The sequence below is a fragment of the Halichoerus grypus genome, chromosome 2 (assembly GCF_964656455.1).
Source record: "Halichoerus grypus chromosome 2, mHalGry1.hap1.1, whole genome shotgun sequence".
Classification (NCBI taxonomy): domain Eukaryota; kingdom Metazoa; phylum Chordata; class Mammalia; order Carnivora; family Phocidae; genus Halichoerus; species Halichoerus grypus.
In genome coordinates this window covers 134,280,482-134,291,448 of record NC_135713.1, presented here as the reverse complement: position 1 = coordinate 134,291,448, position 10,967 = coordinate 134,280,482, and the positions used below count along the sequence as shown (strand labels likewise).

General features: G+C 43.4%; 1 protein-coding gene across 3 annotated transcripts in view; it reads left to right on the top strand.

The window, feature by feature from the left end:
- The first annotated feature begins 42 nt into the window (after window positions 1-42).
- SNX24 (sorting nexin 24) overlaps window positions 43-10,967 on the top strand; it is a 153,149-nt gene continuing 142,224 nt past the window's right edge. The window contains exon 1 of one of the 3 annotated variants that reach the window (XR_013445857.1): window positions 43-226. Coding sequence is in view for 2 of the 3 variants with exons in the window: in XM_078067589.1 (XP_077923715.1) it covers window positions 167-226 (60 nt within the window). In the remaining variant the exon portion in view is untranslated. The remainder of the gene's footprint in view (window positions 227-10,967) is intronic. The other 2 variants (XM_078067589.1, XM_078067587.1) reach the window with 2 other exon arrangements.

Here is a 10,967-nt window from a genome sequence, read left to right as displayed (position 1 = left end):
CCCGGGAACGCGGCGCGCGGCGGGGGCGGCGGCGGCTCCGGGGCCCCGCGGCGCAGCGTCTGGGTCCCGGGGGCGCAGGGCAGGGAGGCGGGGCGCTCGGCCAGGGGCGGAGCTGCGGCCGCGAGCCCGCCCCCCGCTCGCCCTCCGCCGGCCGGCTGGCGCGGCCATGGAGGTCTACATCCCGTCCTTTCGCTACGAGGAGAGCGACCTGGAGCGGGGATACACGGTAGGCGCGGGCCGCGGCCGGACGGGGCCCCCGAGGCGGGACCGCGGCTGCTGAGCGGCGGAGGTGCCCCCGGCCGTCGCCGGCCCTGCGCGGGGGGTCCCCCCGGCTGCCCTCCCTTCCCCCCCTCCCGGGGCCTGAGGCTGGGCTGCGCCCCGGCGCGGTTGTCAGGGAGACGCCCCCCCACCCCCTCCCGGGCTCGGCGGCCGCGGGCGCCCGGGGCTCCTCCGGTTCGCTCCCTTCCCCCTCCCGGCCCCGCTCCCGGCCTCGGGGCAGGAGCGGCGGGAGTCAAGCCCTCGCTCGCGGCGCTCGCCATTCTCCCCGCCGCCCGCCCTCTGCAGCCCGGGGTGGGCTGCGTTCGCGTCTGGCACAGCTGCCCCCTCTGCCCAGACCCGAGCGGCTGCGCGGCGCGTCGATGTTGGCTTCCAAGTTCTGTGGGATTCATTCAGATGGAAAGCATGCTAATTAAAAAAAAAAAATCGTCATTTGTAGCTCGTTATTAGCCAGAGTGAACACAGGCGTTGCTTTTAGATGGCTTCCAAAGTTATTTTTTTTCCCCCTAGTTCTGGTGGGCCACGAAATGGCATAATCAGGTACTTACTGCGCACCTGTTCCATCCCTAAGTCTGATCCCTGAGAACTGAGCAACAGGGCCCCTGATCTCGAGAGTGGCAGAGTGGGTCGGGGGGGTGAAGACCAGGGCCTGGGACCTTTGGACGAGTTTAGTAAGTAAACTGTAGGTGGTGGATTTCCCAACGAACTTAGACACCTTCATCTAGACGGTCATTGCCCGAGGGAGAAATGCCTCACGCTGGCTCGACCGCGGAAGAATTTACATCCAGTTGTTAAAGAGCAGGTAGCAGAGGAGATTGCAGAGGGCAGTCTGAAAGGACTGAGACATTATTCATTTCTAACTCACTCACTTGCTAAACACCAGTTACAGTAATTTGGCAGAGTATTTTAACCTTTCTCTTCTCTAAATATCCTTGGGTTTTGGTGACAAGCTATTTGGAACCTACTGTGTTTTCATAGGGAGGATTAAGTCTCCCTCTCAAGGGAGTTTTTTTGAATTAAGAGTAGTGATTGAAAAAAAAAAAATCCAGGGAGTATGTGGGGTTTTAGGATTAAGTAGACCTCTGGGTTCAAGTGTTCAAGTGTCCCAAAAGAAGTACTGAGTGCCTTCCCTTGGGGAGGAAACTGCGGGGAAGGTGGGGGGGGGGGCATCTGAGCTCTGTTTGGCCATTATTTATATAAATAAGCCTTACCAATGAATTAATATTTGGTTAAATATTCTGCATCTTCCTTAAAAAAAAGAAGGAAGGAGAAATGGAACTTAAATTTGAACCTGTGCAAGGCCTTTTCCTTAAAGCCTTGAAACCTTGCTTGTCTTTCATTAGTCAAGGTAACACACACACACACACACACACAGACACACACACCCCCACCCCCCCACCCCCCCACCCACCCCATCGGCAGTCATGGAGCGCTGCCGTCTTTGGGGCATTCTTTAGGATCTGAAGATTATAGCCTGCTTGTTTGGTCTTTTGATGTGTTTAGATGAAGGTGGTCTCAGTAGTCCAAACTAAAAGTTACTTACCTCCCCAAATAAGGAATTTGAAGTAGATCAAAATTTGAAGTAGATCAAAATTAATGGCTTTTTGGCCGTTACTGATTTTCTTCTCTTACAGGATCTGTGTTTTCCCACACTGTTTTCCAATATCTTTTTTTTTTTTTAAGATTTTATTTATTTATTTGAGAGAGAGAATGAGAGAGAGAGAGCACATGAGAGGGGGGAGGGTCAGAGGGAGAAGCAGACTCCCGGCTGAGCAGGGAGCCTGATGCGGGACTCGATCCCAGGACTCCAGGATCATGACCTGAGCCGAAGGCAGTCACCCAACCAACTGAGCCACCCAGGCGTCCCTGTTTTCCAATATCTTTTGATTATTCGTATTACGACCAGGCATGTGCCAGGTTGTGACTTAAATTGATTTGGAAGGAGCTCTTTTCTTGGCAAACGTGGCAGTTTGGAGATTGCTTATATGATGAGAGTTTGTGTGCTTTTTAAAAGCTTACTTTTTAAAAAAAATCCTAACTCATTTAGATTGATAACCATATTGTTAAGATACCTCTGCAAGTGATTTTTTTCCTATGTGAGTCAATGAAGCAGCTATTGGATACTTCTTTCCCTCTGAGCAGCTGTTTCATAATTGCACAGAAGACTATACTTTCCAGGATCATTTCTATAGTTTGCTATAATTGCACAGCAGTTATTAATTTAGGAAATATTAACTGAGTGCCTGCTTGGTGTCTCTATTCTAGGTCCTGGAAATTTAGCAGTGAATAACATTTCATCTTTTAAAAAACCCTCAGAATTTAAAAACATAATCTCAGTTTCCTGAAATAATGTATACTTCAGAGTAAAAAGCATTTTTTTTACTTAAGAATATTTAAGGAATATTGCATTCAAATGAATTCAGTGATTGGAGGTTTATAGTAAAGAAGTGTGGTTCTTCCTTGCTTCTAGTCCCATGCCCTCGAGACATAAAACGTGGGGGTGCTTTCTTAGAGACTTTTCTGTATGCCATGAAAGCATATGTTTTTTTCTTAGAATAAATTGTAAGATTTGACTATAACTGTCATCCTACAACATGAATATCTTTCTGTACTGATATGGATAGGTCTGTCTCCTAGCTACTGGCAAGGGGATCTTCCTCCTAAGGAACACGCCATCATTTGTTTACCCAGATCTCTTGTTGATGGCCACTGACATTTGCTTCTAATTTTTAGCAACTGTGTCAGATGTTGAAATGAGACATCCGTGTACATGGCTTTTTTTTTTTTATGCCTCCCACTAGGATTTTTGTAGAACCTTAACTAGAAGTGGTACTTCTGGGCCTTTTAAAGTTTTCATAGATAATTGTTATTCAAGAAGTTTATACAAAGTTATGCTCGGATGTACAAGGTAATTTACCCTGAAAGAGTGAATTTTTGCCTTTTGAACCCCTAAACATTGGCTGTGGGCTTGCGTGTTGTCAAGTGTGGAATTGAAAGGTAAAGGGCTGTTGCTCCTGTCCTTAGGAATTCTCAGCCAGAGGGGCAAGGTAGGGAAGGGCTAGGGTGCCCTGATGTTATCTGGAGTCTTGAGGAGGAAGAGGGCATTTCTGCACTGCCTTAGGGTCATGTGTGGTGTGGGGTTGGGGGTTGCTTAGGAATGCTGACTTTTGACATCTGATTCGGTTTTTGCTGGCATTGCGAATTCTAGAAGGAAGTTCAGCACAAAATCTCATCTCAAGGGAAAGGCATTTTAAACTCCCAGATTCACCAAAACAAAAAAAAAAAAGAAAGGAAAAAAAGGCGGGGGGACCCTTCTAAGTCATTTTAGTTTACAAAGAATCAGGAGAGGATCTTCTAACAAAATTCACATGAACTCAAATATTACCTCATGGGAAGCTTATTCTCTACCTGTCCTCTGTCCCCATAGCTTAGATGTTTACTGTCTGTTTCCCAGCTAGGCTCTAAACTCCTTGAGACTAGCACAGTGTCAGTTTCTACTGCTGTACTCCAGCACAGGGCCTATCACATAGTTAAGAATTCAGTATGTGTGTGATGAATAAATAATGAATGAATGAGTCTTCTAATAGGAGAAGAAAATCAGAAGAGCAGTGATTATGAAGCATGAAACAGCGCAGTGGGTGGAAGGGGGTCAGGCTGCAGACTGGAGTTTCCAGTAGCAGGAGGGATTGTGCAGGGAACACCTGACAGAGAGAGGTGGAGAGAGACCAGCTCGCTAGCCTGAAGAGCTGGAAAGGAGTATGGACTTCAGCCCCAGACACTGGGTTTGAGGAAGGAAGTAACATGATGAGTTTTGCGTTTAGAAACATGACCCTGGAGTATTAATCATTTAAGGGTTGCTAGCAGAAGGACCAGAAAGGAGAGAGAGGATATGAGCTGGAACTAAGGCAGCTGGGAAGGGAAGACAACAAGAATCTCTAGGACCTGGTGATCAGACGTGAGGCAGGAGTGTGACTCCCCCGGATGCGGGTGCTATTGGCCAACTCAGAGCTGAAGCAAGGAGGAGATTGCATTTGGGCACCTGTTGGCGTTTTTCGTGATTGGTGAGGCTGTTTGATTTTGGAGCTCAGGATAGAGGTCTGGGCTAGAAATACAGCTCTAGAGGGTCATTCAGCACAAAGGATGAAAAAAGCATAGCAGTTAAATAGCATTAACCCAGGAAGAGAATGTGGAGTGAAGAAAGTTGGTGGACTTAAGGTAAAATCCTAGAATTTCCATGAGCAAAGAATTCTCAGCACTGCATCCTGGGGGAGAGGGGGAGAAGGAAGTGCAGGGGTGGGAAGTGGGAAGACAGAATGGTAGATGCTTTACAGGAAGGAAAGTGCTGGATGTGGCTGAGTGGTTTTGTAAAGTGAGGATGGAGAACAGTCCATTGGATGTGAGGGTAAGCAGGTCCAGGGTGCGAGTATAGGCTAGTATTTTCAATTTTCAGATACGTCATTGGTAAATAACAAAAGTAGAATTACTTCCTAGGCTGCAACATAAAGTTTGAATGTATTAGATTTCATTTTTTTATAGCTGTTAAAATCAAGGCATTGAATTAGATGGTTTTTCAAGTTCATTTTAACTGTCTGTGACTGTGTTATGGTTATACAAATATATCTTTTTCTTGAATTCTGGTCTCTTTGATTTACTTGATGTATCATGCTTTTCACTACGTAAGGCAGCTTCGTATATACATGATCATAATATTGAGACATGCAGGGATCATTGTTTTAATATTTTATGGATTAAAATACAAAATTAGAACAATATAAGGAACCATTTACCGATTCCTCACCTTCAGTATTTTAAATTATTTCTTCACTTACCACCCCTTATTCTTCCATTTTTTAAAATTCTGGAATATTTTGAAACAAATCCAGGACATAATTTCACCTGTAACTGTTTCACTTTGAATATCTGACAGGTACAGACTTTTAAAAAAGATATAACCAAAATGTCAGTAGTGACACAAAATTAGCCATACCTTAGTATCCTCCCAATTCTTACTTGTTTTTGTTGTTTTTAGCATGACCATAATGTAGACATTTCTTTGGAATTAACAGTGATCTGCAGGAAGTATTTTTACTGCCATTTTGTATTTGTGAGAATGAGAGGTTGAGTAAGGGCAGCCTGCCTACCCAAGAGTAGCCCTCCTCTGTGCTTTCATCCTCAGAGTAGTTTCCATCTGGTGACAGAAGGCTAATAAGTTGCAGATTAAACATTTGTGCATGTGTGTGCTACATCTTGCAGAAGAAGAGAGGGTATTTCTTCAGAGTACGGGCACTGTTTTTCCCCAGGAGCTCTGAACAAATCCATCTCCTTTCATATCTTGTTATCCCCAGTTGGTTTTTCAACCCATCCTGTTGCCAGGGGAATTCTCTGTGCTGATTGGGTGAGGCTGGGGCCACCTGAACCCGTCGCTGTGGCAAGGTTACATTAACTAGATGGAGTTCAAATAATAGGCTTTTCTGGAGCTGGGAGTGAGGTCAGCCTCTTCCTGCCACCTAACCCTGTAGGCACGACAGTGGGACCACAATGTCCGCCACAGTATCTTTGAGTCACCCATTGTAAGCATCTATGATGAAGGAGGCCTTTGTGTGACAAGGACAAGCTGCCCAGCGCCTCACTCATGGTAAACTGACAGCATAAGCAAGCATTAAATGTGTGTTGCATAATTAAATCAAGCACGTGTAGGGTATGTCCCTTACCCTTAAGGACAGGAAGTACCAGTGTGAAAATATTCTTAACATACTTTTTAATTTATTTATTTTAGAGAGAGGGAGAGAGAATGTGTGCGTGGGGGTCGTGGCCCTGTGCAAGTGGGGGGAGGCGGAGAGGGAGAGAATCTCAAGCAGACTCCCCGCTGAGCATGGAGCCCCACGAGGGGCTCCATCTCAGGGCCCATGAGATCAGGACCTGAGCCGAAACAAAGAGTCCCAGGCTTAACCGACTGAGCCACCCAGACTCCCCAGGTGTGAAAATATCCTTGAATGTCAGCCAATAGAATGCTACCTTCACCTAAGAACCAAATAGGTACAAGAGGATTGAATTTTGCAAGTACGGTACTTAGAAATTTGGAGACAAAATTAAGTTTGTTTTCATTGAGCAAGAAATACATTTTCATCTTTTTTTTTTAATAGTTTTCACTTTGTAATTTGTTTTTTTTGTTTTGTTTTGTTTTGTTTTAAGAATTTATTTATTTATTTGACAGAGAGAGACACAGCCTGAGAGGGAACACAAGCAGGGGGAGTGGGAGAGGGAGAAGCAGGCTTCCCACGGAGCAAGGAGCCCGATGCGGGACTCGATCCCAGGACCCTGGGATCATGACCTGAGCCGAAGGCAGACGCTTAACGACTGAGCCACCCAGGCGCCCCTAATTTATGTTTTTTAAAATAAACTTTTAATCGTGAAATAATTTTAGATTTGCAGAAAAATTACAAAGTTAGTAACTGAGAGTTCCTATATACACCCCCCCCCCCCGCCCACCAGCCAGTTTCCCCTGTTGTTTTAACATCATATATTACCACGGTAATGTCAAAACAAGGAAAGTAGCATTGGTGCATTACTGGGTTTTTTTTGTTTTTTTTTTAATTTTTAATTTTTTAAATTTTTTATTGTTATCTTAATCACCATACATTACATCATTAGTTTTAGATGTAGTGTTCCATGATTCATTGTTTGTGCATGACACCCAGTGCTCCATGCAGAACGTGCCCTCTGTAATACCCATCACCAGGCTAACCCATCCTCCCACCCTGGTGCATTACTGTTAACTAAGCTCCAGACTTTATTTGGATTCCACTAATGTCCAATCCAGGATATCATGTTGCATTTAGTTTTGTCTGACTTGATGTGCAATTAAGTTAGTAGTCCAAATTACAGCACAGTGTCTCAGAAATGAGGCAGGAATGGCATTAGAAATGAAGCCATACAGATCAAATAGATTTTTTGTATTTTAGATACTTTATGTGTAATTTTTGCCATTTGGCAAAAGTCCACTTAGACTATTCCACTGGGTTAGGCCAGAGGCTGACACAGTCTAAGGGCAAAGGCTCAGGCTATAGATTCATGCTGTCTGCATTCAGATTTTGCCTCCAACAAAGTCTGACTTTGGACAAGCCACTTAATCTCCTGTGTTTTTTTCCCCCTCATCTGTAAAAAAGGAGAATACTAGTACCTACCTTGTAGAGTGGTTTGAGGATTAAATGAAATAATTCTTGCAAAGTGCTAGGAATGAGGTGTCTAGCTATGTTTGTGATTATTCTTATTATTTTGAATAAGGACTGCCTTCAAGTTCCTTTTTTTTTTTTTTTTTAAGCTTTTTAATGTCAGTAACATAAACAAAAGTCCAGGAGAAATACTCAGGCTATATAAAATAAATTATTTGCAAATACTTTGAAGTACTTCAGAAGTAACAATTTACATGGAATCAACTGGTATTCTTATTACAACTTTCATTCAGTTCAGGTTTAGTTTTGTAGCCTTATTTACTGCCTGTGTGTGTTTTTTTCCCCTCAGGATGCTGAAGGCTAATGTACTTACATAAGTGAGTAGTATATATTATAGAGGGCACGGAGATACATGCTTCTCACCTCCTGCCTTCTCTTCCATCCCCCCAGCATCCCTCCAAAACACAGGGACCATCAGACTCATACCTTGTATTCTTGATGGCTTTCCAAATACATTGAGATTTTTTAAAATAACTTTTTAACTAGATTTTATTTTATTTATTTGAGAGAGAGAGCATGAGCGGGATGCAGGGGCAGAGGGAGAGGGAGAAGCAGACTCCCCACCGAGCAGGGAGCCCAACATGGGGCTCGATCCCAGGACCCTGAGATCATGACCCAAGCTGAAGGCAGATGCTCAACTGACTGAGTCACCCAGGTGCCCCTACACATTCAGATTTTTAATGGAATTTTCTGTTATTTTGCTTCTTATATGTCTCTTCTGTTTTAGTTTTCTATTGTTTTCCTCCTCCCCCTCCCTTTTGAAAGTACCTGTTTTGTTATGGAAAATGTCAACATACAGACCAGTGGAGAGACTGACCCCTTTATTCAGCTTTTAAAATGATGAGCTCTCTGGCGCCTGGGTGGCTCAGTCATTAAGCGTCTGCCTTCGGTTCAGGTCATGATCCCAGGGTCCTGGGATCGAGCCCCGCATCAGGCTCCCTGCTTGGCGGGAGGCCTGCTTCTCCCTCTCCCACTCCCCCTGCTTGTGTTCCCTCTCTCGCTGTGTCTCTCTCTGTCAAATAAATAAATAAAACCTTTAAAATAAAATAAAATAAAATAAAATGATGAGCTCTTGGGGTTCCCCGGGTGGCTCAGTCTGTTGAGATCCAACTCCTGATTTCAGCTCAGGTCACGATGTCACTGAGATTGACTGAGCCACCCAGGCATGCCTTCCTATGTCATTATTAACACCTTTTTCAGTTCCTTACGCCATACAAAGGTAGAGGCTTGATCATTTTCAGATTTGATATGTGATGCTAGCAACCGCTGAAGAACATTGCCTAGATCTTTACATTCCTTAGTGGTTGCTAAGTATTGATAGTTTAATTTTATCATTCTTTCTTCATTTATTGGCTTGAATACATGTACACAAAGCAACTTTGCCTTGTAAATTAGTTACTGTGAGATATAGTTTTTAATAGGAAAAGCAGGATAAATGCCTGATTCTTTCTTTGATTATTTACTTTCAAAACAATGAGCTGGCTGCCTCCAAAGATCACAAAGATTATCACAGAGGCTGTCTTTAAAAAAAAGTCAGCATTGTTAGGGATCTGTGGATATCAGCATATTTGAGGCAGATGGGTCCCTTGCATTTATCATTCTTATATACTTTATGTCCTTCTTTGGCCGTTTTCGTATTTGGCATTTTCAAGTTGAGTTCTGTGTCCTTGACATAACCTTAGTGGTCTTCGGTAACTCCTTGCTTCCTGGCATAACAAGGTACATCTTTTACATTTCCTGCCCCAGATCTGGAATTAGGTTTTTCTCTAAAGATCCCTGGTTACTTTTAGTGCGAAATGATAGAGACTATGATCTGGACACAATGTATTTGTGAAGGTTTTGAAATCTTTTCAGTGGTTGGAGCAGAAGAATGTTTCTCTTAAGATCAAATACATGGTATGTCGAGGACAGCAGGAATTGTTGTCTTGGTCTTTTATCTTCAGCTGTGTCTTTCTCCTGCACTGAAAATCTCAATACTTTAGATGCTGAGATTGATGGAATATCATATGATTAGCAGTTTACTTTATCTCACATTATACACATCAGTGTGTCTCCATTATAATACCAGTACTACCATCAACAACGTGATTACTGAATACAGCTTAAAACTTTCTTTTTAAAAAGTTCTTTTGGGGGCGCCTGGGTAGCTCAGTCGTTAAGCGTCTGCCTTCAGCTCAGGTCATGGTCCCAGAGTCCTGGGCTCGAGCCCCGCATCGGGCTCCCTGCTTGGTGGGAAGCCTGCTTCTCCCTCTCCCAATCCCCCTGCTTGTGTTCCCTCTCGCTGTGTCTCTCTCTGTCAAATAAATAAATAAAATCTTTTTTAAAAAAAAAAGTTCTTTTGTTCTTTGATCTATCCCACTAAGAGTGTATAATCAAATGACTGTTTCAAAATCACTTGGATTGGTTCTTCTCTGCTCATAACTCCCCAACGAGCTACCCAGTGTCATTTTCTTTTGTATACTTAGGAATTCTTTTAGAAGTTGATTTTGTTTTATATTGTGTAAAGTGTATACTGCATTAGGTTTATTTGCTGAAATCTAGCTGCTTTTTATATTCCCTTCATTCTGTTTTCTTCCCCTCCCCTTGATGACCATTTAAAAAGAAGTTGTAGTTTATCTTTCCATTAAAAAAAATAGAAACAAGGTACTCCTCGATGCTCAGTTAGAGGAGCATGCAATCTTGATCTTGGGGTTGTGAGTTTGAGCCCCACGTTGGGTGTAGAGATTATTTAAATGAAAACTTAGAACAAACAGAAACAAATACAGGTACATTTGTGCCCTTAGATTAAACAGTAGTCTAAAAATTAAACAGTAGTATATGAAAACATTTTCTTCCACCTGTTTGTTTGTTTGTTTGTTTGTTTTTGACTTCACAGCGCATCCTGTAGTTCACTCCCCAGGGGCATATATCAACATGCACACTCCTTTTCTACAGCTTAGTTCTTCTCCATTGTTGTCTGCAGTCACTAGCCTTGTGCATATGTTTTTTGCATTTTTGTCAGGGTATCTTTAGAATAGGTTCTTAGCAGTGGGTTATTGGATCAAAAGGTACATGCATACATACTTAATTTTGCCAGATATTGTCAGATCCCCTTCCTTAGGGATTGTGCTGTTTTGCATTCCCATAGCAGTTTATGAGAGTTGAATTCCTCACAAGCTTGCCAACTGAGTGTGTTGTCAGGCCTTTGGGTTTTTGCCAATCTGATAAGGTGAGCAGTGGTGTCTCAGTGTAGATCCATTGTAATTTGCTGGCTCATTCTGATGACTAGCTTTGACATTTTTGAAACATGCTAGTGTCCTTTGTAGTTGCTTTTCTTTTCTTTTTTTCTTTCTTTCTTTTAAGATTTTTTTAACTTATTTGACAGAGAGAGACGCAGCGAGAGAGGGAACACAAGCAGGGGGAGTGGGAGAGGGAGAAGCAGGCTTCCCGCTGAGCAGGGAGCCCGATGCGGGGCTCGAT